Consider the following 17,977-nt stretch of genomic DNA (forward strand, 5'->3'; position numbering starts at 1 on the left):
AACTATACCGACAGAGCGACCCTTCCTTGTCGGCGTAGTTAACGCCAACTTTTGCGGATAGAGGGTGTCGCGTGTTCAGCGCAACGGATCCCCACGGCCGTTAATTTCGGTTTTCTAGACCGGATCCGCTATTTCCTTGAAATAGCTCCTCAATTATCCTCACGATGCTGACTAATCCACTATAATATATTATAATACTATTTAATTACATAACGAAAGCATAAGCTTTCAGTTTCCCTTATACCAAAGTGTACATACATCAATTATAAATTTACATAAATTTAATGTATAGCGTAAAATATATTAGCTATTAAAACTAATGAATTTTATTGTTAAGTGTTTCATTTCAGATAATATGATATATAATTTTTTATTGCTAGTGGGATTTGTACTGCGGCCACTTCAGGCCTATTGTACCAGCCCCAGATGGTAGGTGAGGGTGATTGTGGAGCAATTGGTGGAATGAAGATTGGCAGGAGAAACCGACGTACTCTGAGAAAACCTGCCCCAACGCCACTTTGTCCACCACAAATCCCACTTGACCAGACCCGGGATAGAACCCGGGCCGCCGTGGTGGGAAGCCAGCGACTAACCGTTTGAGCTATGGCGCTACCCTTAATATGATATAAATAGAGAATATTTTCAGATCTCACGAATACAGAATCTATAGAATCCTTGTAAACTTAAAGAATGAAATTTATATGAATTATTGGATTAAGCTTCATGTTTATATTAAAATTAATAACGCGGTATACACAGAAATGGCCTGGACATCCTGTCGAATGGTCGGTTTAGGGCAGTGCCCTTCTCTGAAGGTTCGATGTTTACATAACTATTGAGAGGCATGAGTCAATGGTGTTGAAGGAAAGACAGTACTAACTCCACACGATACTCTCAATCCAGGGCACGAACCGGGACACTCTGGTGTAGATAGCCGGAGAATTCTTGGAACCACAAATACTCCCAAAGGACGTGATTCCCACTATATCGAACATGCAGTATGGTTCGGCCATCCGGACGTGAAGGGGACCTCCCGAGTCACCCTGCAAAAGTAAGATCAATCATCATCATCATCATCTGAGTCAGCGTCGCTGTAGTCATCTTCATTTTCTGGCTGTGACAGAGAAGACTTAAAGTTGGCACTAACTTCAACGACAAGAGAAGTATAGTTCGCTTGCGGACTAAAGCCACGGAGTTTTCTTTTGACAGAGAAGACTGGAAATATATAACCTACAGGAGCGAAGTACAAACGTTATGTGTCTTTAAATATATTATGACGTCACTTATCCTAATATGACATGAAAAATTCTGTACCTAAGGAACACAACCCTGTACGTTATTTAGGCATATACGAGTTACAGATAAAACGTACTGTTACAAAACCAATATGGCATCATAGGTGTAATAACACTAATAGCAAAACATATATTTCCTTGAATTTCTATATACATTCGCATACTAACCGCCATATTCTGATGTATAGTATATTGGAAGGAACTAGGAATGAAGCGTAGTAGCCTAAACGATTTTCTACTTCGGTATTTGCCTGGAGAGACTGAAGAGAATCACCGAAACCTCAATCAGGACAGCCGATGACCCAGAAGAGACTCCAAGGGAGTTCCTCCGAATACAGGCTCATAGCCTTACCTGTAGACCAGTATCTGCGGGAGCAGCTGTGGTGATTGTAATCTCAATAGTGCTACTGGTAGTAAAGAAGTGGCCATGGCAGAGATTGTGTTGGTTTCTGGTGTCGCTATTGGTGGTTATGCATGTTCTCTTATGGTTCATTTAGCAACGATGCCAGTAGCTCAGAATATAGCAGGACGATTTGGAAAGTGGTCGCTCACGGTGTCCAAGCGGCCTAAGGCCCGCTCAAACACTTGGATCGTGAGTCCGAATCCCACTCATAGCATGGTTGTCTGTTTGTGTTTATTCTGTGTTTGTGTTGTTCTGTGTGTAGGTGGCGGTCTTGCGACGGGCTGATCGCCCGTCCAAGGAGTTCTACCGACTATCAACAACATCCATAGTACCATATTATTTCTGGCCTAATACAGAAGGAAGAAGAAGTATTGGAAGGGATTTGGCAGGAAGCAATCGTGGTCTAAATGAAGACATAGCCTGACATTTGTCTGGGGGAACCAACCTCCAGGACCCTCAGTCAGGAGAATCGATGTCCCTGCTGGTATTCGAACCGAACACCTCCCCAGTGTAAGATAGAAGCCTTATGACTAGGCCATCTTTCTCAATTTGGCTGTGATACTGAGACTGATGTTGATACTGTCGTTATGTTGTGTTGGTGTTGCCATTGGCGTTGGCGATGTCATTGGTGTTGGTGTTGGTATTGGTGTTGCCATTGTCGTTGGTGTTGGTGTTGGTGTTGGTATTGGTGTTGCGTAAGGTATTGCCGTTGGTGTCTGTGTTAGTGTTGCCATTCTCGTTGGTGTTGGTGGTTGAGGCGTTGAGGCGTCGAGGGACCAGCGAGACAATATTCAGCTCACCTTGCAGGTGTCTTTGCCACCGTCGAGGTTCCCCACACACAACATGCTTTCATCTGTGATCCCAACTCTCAGTTTCCTGCCCCCTATCATGGGGCTGAATGTGTCGTTACAGATCTCGGGATTGACGAAGTTAAGACCAACTTTCAGCAACATATCACTCCCTTTCGCACCAACTAGAAGAGAAAGACGAAATCGGAATATTAGGTAAAGTCGATCAGTTTTCACATTATCAGATTTGAAGTAAATATATTTAACACATGAGTAGGTTTCCAATCCGTTATACTTAATAGGCCTTGATAATCATTTATACCAGTTTCAATTTCATTGCTGCAACTACTACTATCACACTACATAGTGCAAGAAAGCACTTTTACTTGAATCTTGCGTATTCATTCATTATACTAACTCCATGGCCTTGAGCCCTTCTTGAGAAGCTACCAGACACTTAACTACTCACGAATTTCCCAAAACTTTACGGAACCCAAAGGTTCATTTCCGTGTTCACGACAGTTCGCAACTGACCCCTTTCCTCAGCCACATCAATCCAGTCCATACCACCCCATTTTAATATTATCACACCATGTGGGTGTAGATCTTCCTAGTGGTCTCTTTCCTTCTGGATTTCCCACCAAATTCATACATGCATTCTTTTCGCCTCACGCTTGCTACATGCCTTTCTAATCTCATCCTCCTTGACTTGCTCAGTCTATTTATACTTATATTCACTATACGAAGAGTCAAAATAAAGATGTGTTCATTTTAAACAGAATTATATAATTTATTATATACTAATTTCTATACTATAAACCGTTTTATATAAAATTTTTACTTTCTTAAATTTAAAATATTGATTAAATTTAACGGATGTTACTCAAAATTAAATTTACGTGACGAAGTCTAAAGTCTTTGTGGAAATCGTTCAATTCCATATGAGGCAAGATATGCGACCTTCCAACTATGCATTAATTTTAAGTACTTCATACAAGATAACTCCTAAAATTTAAATAAGGAATACACTGAAATATTTGCCGTTGTCTCATTGTCATTAGCAGACTCACAGCGCTGTCTGTCCCAAAATATGCAGAGTCCCAGAGTCCCACGTGAGGATGAAACTGCAGTACTTTGCTCAAGATGTGTAACAATTTGGTATAAACGTGGACAGGTGTAGTCGGCGTGTCGGTCAATAGATCTGTGAAATTCTAAATTCCACTTATGACAATCACCACTCACTTTCCTAATTACTCTCAATATATTTAATGAAGTGGTATACTATTTTATTCTTCCTAAATAAAATAATTGTACAAAAAGAAATCTAAGTTCACGAATAAATGTTTTCAAAATTTTACAGATTTTTCCGTAAAGGTGTTAAGGATATCGTCAAGTAGCCAGAATCGGATGAAATTGTATATATTTATTAAGTATTTTTCAAGATAAAGTGTATAAGTTATCTATATTGTGATCTTATGATCTTATGGGTTATGACATTGTTTGCCTTGAATATGGAGGCAACATGTTTCTCCGAAACTTTGGAAAACACCTACAATTATCTACCACGAAGAAGGAGGCAGTGTATTCCCCGGGTACATGCCTAACAACTACATGTTATCTTTACCTAGAAGATCACCCCGTAGGCTGCAGTATCATAAGTCGGTGATTCCATATTTTCAGAAACAAAGTTGAACCATGGGACACAACTTTGGGAACTTCCACAGATGAGGGACAATAGGAGGCCGCCATCTGTTCACCCTCTTTACATGTTATATATGCACTCCTTAGTCATAGGCAGTAACTGTCTACTCACTCCAATCTGTGAGACCCCAACCGATGGCCTCCGGTTGCTTAGTGGGGACATCTTGCTCCACGTGAAGACACGCTGGGCGTACGTATCCGTCGAATTTGACATCCCTGTCAAGTTGCAACAGGCCAATGTCGTTGTAATGAGCCGGAGAAGAGTATTCTGGGTGTCGGAATATTCTGGATACCGAAAAATCCTGAGTTCTTGTATTGTCATTTGTTGTCTTAAGGTTCAGATCACCGAGACGAACCCACTTCGCCAAACCCCTTCAGAAACACGTGAAAGAGAACATTTAGTGTTTCCTGTGGAAACAAGCGAATGAGACCATATCGTGATCCTGCAGAAACAATAATGAGAGCATACTGTGACCCTGCAGAAATATTAATGAGATCATATCGTGACCTTCAAGAAACATTAATGAGATCATATCGTGCCCTTCAAGAAAAATTAATGAGATCATATTGTGACCCTGCAGAAATATTAATGAGATCATATCGTGACCCTGCAGAAACATTAATGAGATCATATCGTGACCTTCAAGAAAAACTAATGGGATCATATCATGACACTGCAGAAACATTAATGAGATCATATCGTGACCCTGCAGAAACATTAATGAGATCATAAAGTGACCCTGTAGAAACGTGCGAATTAAATCCTCTAACTCTTCCTGTAGAAGCACATCAACAGATCATGTAATGGTGCTTGTAGAAACACCTGAATGAGATCATCTCATGGTGTCTGTAGAAACACAAATGAGATAATCTAGCGCCCAGTGTAGAAACATGAGAAAGAGATCATCTGGCTGCCCCTGTACAAACACATGAATGAGATTACCTAGCGGCAGAGATGTATGAATGAGACATCGCATGCATGACTGTACCTGTTGCGCACTCTTTAACCTTAAAATTCCGAACTTCAGCGTGTTTCAGAGCCGTCCAAGACATCCGACAAGAAACATGCGCTTTCATCAGAGGCCACTCTACCTTTACACTTTGTATTTCTTGCCGCCCATAACACCGACATAATAACTCCGAGGTGGAATCGATATTAACGTCACTTAACGTGGATCTCTGAAAATTTGTGTAGTGACAGATATTCGAAAAGTATTTAAATGCTGTTAAAATCATATTTATTGCTTCGCAGAATGTACAATTGCATGCTTATCGGCCAAAATATTATATGGGTTTTTATAAACTCCGTGACCTGTAGTCCTCAAGCGAACTATAAAGACTGAGCGACCGCCACTTGTCGGCGACGTTAGTGCCAACTTTAGCGGATGGAGGGTGTCGCGTGGTCAGCCCAACGAATCCCCACGGCCGTTAACCTCGGTTTTCTAGACCGGAGTCGTTACTTTTCCATTCAAGTAGCTCCTCAATTATCCTCACGAGGCTGAGTGGACCTCCTTCCAGACCCACTACTTCTCAGAATATCTGGTAGCGCCGGAAATAGAACCCAGGACCTCTAAATCTGTAGTCAGGAACTCTGACTACTAGACCACAGAGGCGGTCTTTATAAGGGTAATTAATTAACCTTGGAGCTAAGCACGTCAACTATTGCATGGAGATAAATTACAAACACATATTATTAAAATGTGTCACTTTTGGGGGGGGGTGGATAACAAGGGAATTATGCAAGAACCCTCATATTAACTTCGCTGTCTCTCTCTGTCTGCCTATCTGTATGTAACAATTTGAGGATCTTTGAAGGGATTTTATAAAATTTTATATTGGAGTTTCATTAAATCATCCAATTTTAGATTAAATCGGAAAATAATTACGGATAATTTATGTGAAATTCTACATGCGTTTCTGCACGCATCTTGAAATCAAATAATTAACACAGAAAGAGACAAAAATTATTGAAATATGACACGATGTTTATATTCAATAAACATTTTCAGTAAGTCTTTGCGGTTTTAGAGATAATAACAAGGAAATGTAGTGAACTCTCCAACAGTGTTCGCATTAATGTGCATTCCAAACTTGTTTTTCTAAACAAGGACCATTTTTGACCTCATGAGCTGGTTTTTGGTGCAAACTACTGACCAATCGCGTGAGGAGAGGCAGTGCGCAGCTGTGAGGATGAACTTCTCACTGATGAGACTTCCACCACACGCCCAGTTGATCTGGCTCCTTTCACCATAACCTACCGCGGCCTGGAACAGCGAATAGGAGGATTTAAGCACCGTCTTCGAAGTCTTCATTTTGTAAGCAATGTGAAACTCTATCCATGGCTATACAGCCCTTGTGGATCTTGGCAGCTTTTTCAGTTTCTTAATCTATACACAGTTGGTAGAACTCCTTGGATGGGGGATCAGCCCATCGCATGGTCGCTACCTCCACACAGAAGAACACAAACACAATATAAATGTACACAGACATCCATGTCTTGAGTGGGATTCGAACCCGCGACCCCAATGTTCGAGCGGACGAAGGCAGTTCATGTCTTAGAACTAGCGGCCACTGTGATTGGCAATGGGAAGCTGCACACGTATGAGCTATGTCACATATGTAGTCACAATTTACGTCTGTATGTATTTTAAGATATTTTAATGCTTTAATTTATTTATAAATATATTTTCAATAATTTTCTAAATACTTCGAGAAATGTTAGAAATTTCTGTCTTCGAACTAAATTGATTATAATCTCTAAAATTTGGTTTATTTAACAAGTACCAAATCTGACATGAGCACATTTGAAGATGAAACAATTGAAATATGGCCAGACATAAAATTACCATCATGTGTTAATACAATATTATGTTGACCTAATTTTAAAGGAGGTATAACTACCAAAATACATTTTAGTTTAACTCTATCCATTATGAGAAAGAGGTTGCGTCAATCAGTTAGTGACGTTGAAGGTTACGTCATCATTAGAACGTTACTTGATTCTACTTTCAACACACTTCCTCTATTGCTACGTCTGTGGGAAATTCAAATAAAATTACAGGAAATTCTTCATACTTTGCCAACATAATTATGCCATACCCTGGTTCCTAGACTTGTTCCTTACGCATTATCCTATTTACCAGTAACTTACCACGTGGGGAAACTCCATTGGTTCAGCCTCAACACCCCCAATAATGAGTTTCTTGCCATCCACACACTGTGACACTTTTTCCGGTTCAAAATCCGGTATTAGGACCGTCGCGCCCTCTTTAACATAAACTAGAGACGAGTACTCCTTACACTCTGTAAAAACAATTCGCAATAAGTACACGTATTCTCAACAGAAGAACGCAATGGCGAACTTCATCCATTTCCAATGATATAGTTCATGAACACAAATTTTCAGAAATTAAATCCATTCACATCGTCTTCTGTAATTTTGGAGAAGATACTCCTCCGTCAGACCAGTTAGAGAGAGCTCATCTCGACCACTAAATGTGCCCAAGAATGTATTCCTAAAAATAAAAATGCCACGGCGTTTTGGCACGCCATATTGGCATGGACCGTGACGTGAGACTGTTCTGCTTGTTGCATAATGACAGCCTTACATTCTTAAATTCAGAATTGAACGGCAGAGAGCTAACGAAACGAACACACTTAAATTGGATTAAAACTTCTACTTCAGGTCATTACATGGAGCATAAAGCTGACTGTTTACTTTCATTCAGTGCCGTGGTCAAAAATGGTGGACCCATAATTCCACCCCCACCCCACCCTGTACATCTTCTAATTAAACACAGGGACAATTTTACCTATACTATAAAGTCATCAAGCCGGTCACGGTAGCCGAGCGGTCTAAGGCATGTACTGTCTTCACTCGCGCGGAAGCCGGGATCGTGGGTTCGAATCCCACTCAGGACATGGATGTTTGGTGTGTGTGTGTGTGTATGTACAGGTAGAGATGCCTTGCGACGAGCTGATCACCCGCCCAAGGAGTCCTACCGTGTGTCTAAGATCTAGAAAAACCGAAGTGAACGGAGAATTTCATTGAGGTAGCCCTAGGCCCACTGGGGCCGTAGTGCCAAGGAAAAAAAAATAAGTCATCAAGCCGGTCACGGTAGCCGAGCGGCCTAAGGCATGCACTGTCTTCAATCGCTCGGAAGCCGGGATCGTGGGTTCGAATCCCACTCAGGACATGGATGTTTGGTGTGTGTGTGTGTGTGTATGTACAGGTAGAGATGCCTTGCGACGAGCTGATCACCCGCCCAAGGAATTCTACCGAATGTCTAAGACATAGTAAACCGAAGTGAAACGGAGAGTAATGGAGGTAGGACAAAGCCAAAATTGGGGCTGTAGGGCCTAAGGAAAAAAAGAGTCATCATATAACTACTGTATGTAAAACCATTAACACAAATACTCTTAATTTTTTTTATTTCTGCTTTCGGGCGTCATGTCAAAATAACGTTGCGTTATTAAATGAAATCTTTCTATTTTAAAGAAAGCAACAAATGCTTTAAGAACAGTTCTTTTATAATTTTTATTTGGTGCCGTCTACGTTGAAGAGACGTGTCATGAGGGCGTGTGGGTACCCAAGAAAAATCCGGTACACTGCCCTGAACCCGTCTAGTTCGATTATATCGCTAGGAACCTTAACCAAACGTGTTTGAAACGTATAATTATTCATTGCTTCTCCTTCCCTATGAATGGAATAAAGGTTAGATTCCATATGGGATTTACATTTTTCACAGAGCTTAGCATATGAATTGAGGTGAGCACTTTGTAACGGACCCAACAGGGCAGGTGCCTCCAATCCTTTTACCTGAGGATGGAAACAGACTCAGTCTCCGAAACTTTGTGTACTTAGAATACCAGACGATGGAGGACGAAGACCAAAAACTCAATAATCCTAAATATATAAAATTTGAGGTTTTCACTGCGGTGAATATGAACAATGTCGTCTTCTGGGATATGGCGCCGTGTATATCTGTATGAAACGACGTTTCGGAGGAACGTATCATCTCCATCTTCATGGTAGACAAATCCGCGAGCGAGAAACCAACGTGAGCAGGTGGCTGCAGGGTAGATCTACACGGCGTCACATCCCAGAAGACGCCGTTCTTCAATCCTATAAGCCATGTAGTCCGATTAAAGAAAACGTATGTTTTGGACGAATATGTCGCCTCCACCTTCAGGGTCGAAATATAAGCCAAGCTAATAACGAGCATGAAGCATGTAGCGAGCAGCATGCAATTTTATAATTTTATACAAACCAATAAAAGAATTTTGCTATAAGTAGATTACATGGTGACATAACCCAGAAAACTACAAACTAGGTGCCATGTTTTGTTGCCAAGAGCTACTCACTCTGCTTGCTCTTGCTCTGTTCGGTTGGTATCACTGATGCAGTTGGCGCAGGGCGAGTTGGCCGTAGTGTAGTTGACCGCGGTGCGGGACAACAGACTATCGGAACTCGTGCATCGAACCCGCATATCGAAGGTAGATTTCCCTTCCTAATTTCATCCTTGGCTGCCTGGCATTTTTCTATATTTTTACAGACACCTTCAGACCTATCGTGAGTGGTGCAAGTATCACCTGTAAACAAACCAAATTTAATTAATTTCAACAACCGACAGTTTAAACACGTCTCACAAATTGCACACTCACACTTCCCTTCCAGACTATTTCCTGCTGCATTCTTCCTTGTCCTTGTAAATTATTCAGACCCTGAAGAACTCATTCAGGAAGAAAGCAAAGAGATTTCAATAAATAAATCTATACAGTAAAATGGTAATTGCTGGTCACGGTAGCCGAGCGGTCTAAGGCATGTACTGTCTTAGCTCGCTTGGAAACCGGGATCGTGGGTTCGAATCCCACTCAGGGCATGGATGTTCAGTTTGTGTGTGTCGTTTTTCCGTGTCTGTCTACATGTAGAGGCCTTGCGACGAGCTGATCACCCGCCCAAGGAGTCCTACGGAAGGTGTAAGATCTAGAAAAACCGAAGTGAACGGAGAAGCTCATGGAGGTAGGCCTAGGCCCACTGGGGCCGTAGTGCCAAGGAAAAAAAATGGTAATTATGATTCTTGAGATTGTAGTAACATACGGCTCCAGTAATGCTTCACATGCTGGTTGCTGGTGGTACTGTCTCTGCCGATAGGTGGTTCTGTCTTCAGGTATTGTTATTTTCACGAGAAGCTTGGTTTTTTTTATTCGCTTAGTGGGGGATGGAGTCCAGTTGGGTCCACTCGGCACGGCGGCCACTGATTGGCCTATTACACCTGCCCCGGGTGATTATGATGATGGAGAATTTATTGGAATGAAGATTGGCAGGGGAAACCGAAGTACTCGGAGAAAACCCTCCCCAGAGCCACTTTGTCCACCACAAATCCCACTTGAACAGGCCCGGGATGCAACCCGAGGCGCCGCGGTGGGAAGCCAGCGACTAACCGCTTGAGCTATTGCTCGGCCGGAGAAGCTTAGTTAGTAAGGCTTCATAAAACATGCATTGTGTATCTTTTCAATATTGCTTGATGAGGTTGGATTGTAAGCGAATCAAACACCCTATCAGATAAATAAATAAATAAGTAAATGGAAGAGAGAAACACATAAAGAATATCGAATGGGGGAGAAGACAGGTGGGCGGCCTCACAGTCCAAGGAAACCAANGCTGATTTCTTCACAGTGTTTGAGAATTTCATGTTATTAACTGTGACGAAGTATTGATAAAGTTAATTGGAGGGCTGCAGAATTTCTCGCCTGGAGCAGTATTCGGGCAGCTGTTTGCTGTGGGGTCTTTCTTTCTTCCTTGTTTTCATTCTATCCTGGGTTGTTTAACGGTGTTCTCAGTAGCTGTATTTTATAGTGACGTATAACAGGATGACTGGAGAATTGTAAAGGACTTGGAAGGAAGCAATTGTGTCCTGATAGACACACTATCCCGACATTTTCTTGGACAAAATGAGAAAAATAACAAAAAGTTTCATTCAGAATATATTATGTCCAGGGCGAGATCTGAACAGAGCATCCCTTGAAAACGGCTCTAGCTTTATACCCCCTGCCAAACTCGTTCTGTTCAACCAGTTTGACAAATAACAATGGGAACCAATGTCAGGAAAATGTTGAAGGCTTCCTGATTAAATATCAACGAAGTTATTGAAAATTTCAAGTATCCGATGATAAAATAACACTCTGTGTGTTTCAGTCAAACAAAAATAAATACTAGACCACAACATTTATAATATACCACGTATTTGAAAATTGCTGTCTTAAAGGATTCCGTATGTGCTATTGACAAACTTCTAGATACACTCGTACAAATTCTTGCAGACTAAGCAATCTTTAATTTAAATTGTTTCATTTGAATCTATGACACATCGAGTTGCTGTATCTGTTTAATGAGTCATCTTACGAGGACGCACGCATGTCGAAACAGCAGAGCAGGAAACACTGGTCACTGAAGATCGCATGTCAATACGCCTGCCTGCAGCTTCGTGTAATCTGTTTTCTTTCCAAGATGCTCATGACGTAAGCACATAATCGGGAGGCCATGTCTGTCCCTCCGTACACATGTTTAAGTTATTACGCCCGACTTAAACGAATCTGAATAACCGAAAAGCCTTAATATAAGGCGATTTCCTGTTTTGAAATGAACAAATCAGAAAAAAAAAAATATTTTGATAAAATTGAATATGTAATTTTGTCCTGAGGGTTGTAAGCAGAAGTAAGTAAAATTATAATTTAAAGAAGCAATAAATTAAAAAATTTAATACCTTAAATATAATTATAAATATTTTCGTTAATATCATTAGAATTAGCAATTATATTTCATCATAATTATTTTCTTTATATATCTATTCTTAATGACCTGAAATGAAGGCGACCCCGCTTTCTAAGAAAGAGTGCTCAAAAAAATCTAGACTTTTGTTCGAGCTGATGCGGTAAAGTTTATATTTACAATATACAGATGATATTTATGATATGACGCCGTGTGATCTGGTAGAATTTTATAATTAGAATGATCAAGTTACAGAAAATTAGATGGGCGGGACATGTAGCACGAATGCGGGCGAAAAGAAATGCATATAGGATATTGGTGGCGAAGTCAAAAGGAAAGAGACAACTAGGAAGACCAAGATGTAGGTGGGTGGACAATATAAAATGAATCTTTGACAGAATGGCTTGGTGTGAACTGGACTGATCTGAAAAATGCGGTTTTCTGGGATGTGGCGCCGTGTAGATCTTGTGTGATCCGACATTTCGGGGGAACGTATCGCCTCTATCTTCAGGGTAGAAAAAACCGCGAGCTCAGTCTGCAGCCACTTGCTCATGCTGGTTACTCGCTCTCGGATTTTTCTACCCTGAAGATGGAGGTGATACGTTCCTCCGAAACGTCGGTTTACACAAGATCAACACGACGTCACTTCCCAGAAGACGGCATTCTTCATAGTCACCATCGTTAAAATCTCAAATCTTACATACCTAACGATGTATATAAAAATTAATTTGATTGCTTCGTTATACAAAAAAAATTCTATTTTGGCCGATAAAAGTTGGCATACGTTTTCAATTAAACCACATTTTCTTTATCGAACTCTATATCGAATATGGCCTCGGTTTCCTTGCATCGAGGTTTGAATCTGTCATTTCTATTGGTCGACGGTTGAGTGAACGTCCATCTTGTGGTACGTCAGACCACACATCTTCAACAATTTTTTGCAGTAACTTCATGGGCGGAAACGTGTCTCTCTGGTTTTTATATGCTAACCGTTTAAATTCGTTCCAGACATGGTAATGTAACGGATTCAAATGCGCAGAATTTGGTGGCCATTATGTGGACTTGATAACTTCAACCGTAACGTCATCTGATACTTTCAAAGGACGGTTAGTGTGAATGCATGAATGTTTATTTTTAATATTCAAAATTAAAAATATTTTTCTATATAATGACTTTACCGAACAGAATATATATTTTTATATACCTACTTAAGTATGTTCTACACAACTTTATATAGATGAATAATAGTTAAGGCACCGTGGTATGTGCCGAACACGGTACTACACAAGGACCTAGATGTACCAACAGTACGAGAGGAAATAAAAAAAAACAGCAAAAAGTATAAAATCAGACTCCAGGGCCATCCGAACGACTTGGCACAAAAACTGCTCGACGACGAAGGGGAAATCAGGAGGCTAAACAGATTTAAACCATCAGATTTGCCCACCAGATTCAAATAATACAACACTTAACTGCAGATTACTAAGCAGTTAAAATAAGTATTGAGCATGTTCATTGGAATATGCTCACCACGTCAAGTACTCTCTTTCCTTTTGCTATACGTAAATTAACCATAAAATGTACTTATTATCCACATTTAATGGATAGATTGTATAATTATTGGAGTTAAATAAAAAAAACTTTATATGAATAAGAACTAAAATGTTGTTACTGTGGTATATTATTAAAATCATTGATTTTATTGCCATTAACAAACCTAAATTAAATGCAATCGATAGAACTGGCCTTTATCTCCAGAGATAGATATAATTATTGGAGTTAAATAAAAAAACTTTATATGAATAAGAACTAAAATTTTGTTACTGTGGTATATTATTAAAATCATTGATTTTATTGCTATTAACAAACCTCAGTTAAATGCAATCAATAGAACTGGCCTTTATCTCCAGAGATAGTGACTATCTCCATTGATTGGACCCAGATGAGGACGAAGACGAAATCCTGTCTACAAAATGTCGCTTTGACTATAAATAGGACGATGGATAATGCCCAAAAAATCAACCACTGAACTTCATTTTTGCCATTTTTATATCTTCAGATTTTGTTCACGATCCTTTATGAAAATCTCCTCACACCCGTTGTCCATTGTGGCGTATAAGACATGAATACTACGTTAGAATAACTCTGAAGTCTGGACGCGTTAGTTACTGCCGAAGGATCTGACGTTTACGCAGAAAATTAGTAACGAATCTATCTCACTACTATTACACACACAGTGCAGGATAAATTTCCTACTGCAACTTTAATTTTTATTGGCTTTCATTAAAAATTAGAGCTCACATTCATATAAATTAAATATTTTTTATTTTTCCTGCTGTTTTGTATGTGTGTTAAACTTGGTCTCTGACATTAAGAGAGGAACATAGACTGAATGTGTTTGGAAACAAGATGCTCAGAGGAATATTTGGACCGAAGAAAGATGAAGTGACGGGAGGTTGGAGAAAACTGCATAATGAGGAGCTTCATAACTTGTACTCTTCTCCAAGTATAATTAGAATGATCAAATCAAGGAGGATGAGATGGGCAGGGCATGTAGCACGAATGGGGGCGAATAGGAATACATATAGGATATTTTTGGGAGAGCCAGAAGGAAAGAGACCACTCTGAAGACCAAGATGTAGGTGTGTGGATAACATTAAAATAGATCTTAGAGATATATGATGGGGTAGTATGGGCTGGACTCATGTGGCTCAGGTAGGGACCAGCGGAGGGCTCTCGTAAACACGGAAGTGAACCTTTGAGATCCATAAAATTTTGGAAAATTCTTCAGTAGTTAAGGACTAGCGGCTTCTCAAGAAGAGCTCATCTCCATGGAGTCAGTTACGTATTTTCTAATGCACTTCTTGGATTACAGTCTTTTGGAGCATGACCCAGTGTATTTAAGTAGAGAGGTTAGAAAAGGAACATGTGGCCCCCATCTTCTGTGTGGAAAAGAATTCTCCCCCAACTCTGAACATGGATGCAGGATGTTCCTCCGAACCTTAGGAATATACTGACCAAATCGTATGGCATCACATCTCAGAACACAACTCAGAAGTCCGTAGTCTGAATATTCACGACCGAACGGCCTTGAGAACCTCAGGTCTCCATGGAATTTACAATAAACCGTAAACAAACAAATAAATCGTGCAGTTTGAATAGCGTAGTTAAGTAAACAAATTCTTCTCATTCCATCTTACACAACTACAGGTGAGCCTCTACTTACGAACTTTCAAGAAACGAATAATTCGTATTTAAGTATGTTGAACAGACTAATAATTCATTTAAAGAACCCAGAACCCTGTTCTTACGAGCATTTCAACAAATTAGCATTAATAAATTTAATGATAAATTTTAAAAACTATCCCTGTAACAGGCCGTGAAGGCCCATAGGGTTGTGAGACGTCGAGCCTTCCACATTTTCTCTACACAATCGGCTCACAGATGGCGGTAAGTTTGTCAGCCTTACGCACCGGTCGCCCTTTACCCCCCCCCCCCCCCAGAAAGACTCTCGTTCCTATTTTCTTTTCACTGGTCACACAGCCCCCCGCCGCANTTCCTGTTGCTCATTTCTGTTAGAGGCTGAGACAACCCCAGGGCCATAGTGCGACTGGAAGGATTAGGTAAATAAAAAAAAAACTACCTCATCGGGACTCGAACCCGCGACCTTCCGGCTTGCAGCATAGTACTTCAACCAGCTACACTACCGAGTGTCCACAACGATATATCTTATGAAAAAAAAAATAAATTCAACTTACGGACATCCAAGTTACAAACACATTTAAAAGAATATTACATTCATAAGTTGGGGTTCACCTCTACCGTATTATAACGTTTGAAATTAAATATAACTATAGTTCAACTGGGCCGGTCACGGTAGCCGAGCGGTCTAAGGCATGCACTGTCTTCGCGCGCTTGGAAGCCGGGATCGTGGGTTTGAATCCTACTCAGGCCATGGATGTTTGTGTGCGTTTTTCTGTGTTTGTGTACAGGTAGAGGCCCTGCGACGAGCTGATCACTCGCTCAAGGAGTCCTACCGTATGTGTAAGATCTAGAAAAACCGAACTGAACGGAGAAGTTCATGGAGGTAGGCCTAGGCCCACTGGGGCTGTAGTGCCAAGGAAAAAAAAAATAGTTCAACTGGAGTCATTAAATGAAATGCAAATCAACTAACCTCATTACCTACATTCTCAATTTAATTTCGTTTGAAGTGTTACACTAAATGAAAGAAAATTTTAGTGTCATAATCCATGTCTTAACAAAGCACGTGGCGCAAACAAAGAGAATTCGTAAATATGGACGGAAATTGTACAGATAACTGATTTAAGGCTTTGGCGGTCATTCATTATCGATATTAATTCCATTCTTGGTTCTTTACGCCGCTTGCGCTTGCGCAATGTTGACGGAATTTTCTAAGTAAACTCTGCCTCTCTCTTCAAGGTCTATCATGAAGATAGATGTGTCATTATCTTCGAAAGATAGAGGTAACGTATACCTCCGAAACGTCTCATCCACACAGCGAAGAAACGCGTCTGTATAATGAACATCAATAATATAAATTTTCATCGTTGGCCCTTTCGAGGAACTATGAGATTTTTGGTTGTAATTCCTAAGCCACATACGTGTAGTGTTGTGTAAACCTGTGCAAGACAAGGATCCTGATATAAAAAAGAACAGGACATGAAAGCCGAGCGCCCGGTAAACGTTGTGTAACTCAGCAGTCATGACATTGAGACTGCCGGTTGAACAAAGACTGCTATTACATCTCCTTGACGTAAAGCACTCGATCATAATATCGCTTTGCTTATGACCTTACTTTTATTTCACAGTAATTACGTGCAGTAATTATTAATTGAAACATTCCTACCGAACAGTCTGATATGACTATAATGGTTTACATGCCGGTCACGGTAGCCGAGCGGTCTAAGGCATGCACTGTCTTCGCTCTCTCGGAAGCCGGGATCGTGGGTTCGAATCTGTTTCCTGTGAGGTACGAACTGAGTTCTTATATATTATTCTTATACACTGACGGTTACGGTAGCCGAGCGGCCTAAGGCATGTACTGTCTTCGCTCGCTCGGAAGCCGGGATCGTGGGTTCGAATCCCACTCAGGGCATGGATGTTTGTGTGCGTTTTTCTGTGTTTGTCTACAGGTAGAGGCCTTGCGACGAGCTGATCACTCGCCCAAGGAGTCCTACCGTATGTGTAAGATATAGAAAAACCGAAGTGAACGGAGTTCATGGAGGTAGGCCTAGGCCCATTGAGGCTGTAGTGCCAAGGAAAAAAAAAATAGTTCAACTGGAGTCATTAAATGAAATGCAAATCAACTAACCTCATTACCTACATTCTCAATTTAATTTCGTTTGAAGTGTTACACTAAATGAAAGAAAATTTTAGTGTCATAATNTATACGTAAATTAGGCCCCGAGAGTTTCCTTCCAAATCCTTTACAATTCATCATTCATCTACCATTCGACGTTTCATAGTCTAGCTACTGACAGCATCGTTAAGTAACATATAAACTTAAATTCTGACTGAAAATATGTCGACAAGGAGAACAAATTCAGCATAATTGTCATGCTAATCCAAAATGTCCTAACTTATGTCTTTAGAGAAAATTCGTAAATTTCAATTTGGACTTCGTATAAATTATTGATTGTTTATTATGGTTATGAATCAAATTAAATTCTTCCTATATCGTTGGATGTAGATTCTAAACAAACATTTTATGGAAATTATTTGTGAACTTTCATAAATATAAGAGCAGAAACACCTTCTCCATCATGCGTTCACTTAGTGTAAGTCATAGCGAGAACTAAACGTACAAGTAAAATAACATTGGTTAATAACCTGTCAGGAAATCAACACAGCCAACGTTCGCTTATAACTTACCCTCAAATTGTTGAGCAGAAATATAAGTAGCTAGAAATAAGAACGCGATAAAAGACGACATTTCCTTTCGAATCTTCTGCCAAGTGTCACACGTATGAAACCACCTTACGAACTGACCTGCTGGTCG

General features: G+C 40.3%; 1 protein-coding gene across 1 annotated transcript; it reads right to left on the reverse strand.

Annotated features, from left to right (window-relative positions):
* Nucleotides 1-535: 535 nt before the first annotated feature.
* On the reverse strand, nucleotides 536-17,977 carry LOC111869856 (venom protease). Its single transcript, XM_023861689.2, has 7 exons — nucleotides 17,851-17,977; nucleotides 9,552-9,779; nucleotides 7,339-7,490; nucleotides 6,342-6,451; nucleotides 4,300-4,559; nucleotides 2,499-2,671; nucleotides 536-1,043 (listed from the first exon to the last, which is right to left on the reverse strand). The coding sequence occupies exons 1-7, from the start codon at nucleotides 17,909-17,911 to the stop codon at nucleotides 876-878; spliced, it is 1,152 nt and encodes a 383-aa protein (XP_023717457.1). The 5' UTR covers nucleotides 17,912-17,977; the 3' UTR covers nucleotides 536-875.

This window comes from Cryptotermes secundus, unplaced genomic scaffold (genome assembly GCF_002891405.2).
Source record: "Cryptotermes secundus unplaced genomic scaffold, Csec_1.0 scaffold286, whole genome shotgun sequence".
Classification (NCBI taxonomy): Eukaryota; Metazoa; Arthropoda; class Insecta; order Blattodea; family Kalotermitidae; genus Cryptotermes; species Cryptotermes secundus.

Coding starts and splice junctions, on each gene's coding strand:
- LOC111869856 (XM_023861689.2), bottom strand. CDS start 17,911: ATGTCGTCTTTTATCGCGTTCTTATTTCTAGCTACTTATATTTCTGCT. Junction 9,780..17,850: donor TTCTGCTCAACAATTTGAGG/GTAAGTTATAAG, acceptor GTTTGTTTACAG/GTGATACTTGCACCACTCAC. Junction 6,452..7,338: donor CAATGGAGTTTCCCCACGTG/GTAAGTTACTGG, acceptor TCGCTGTTCCAG/GCCGCGGTAGGTTATGGTGA.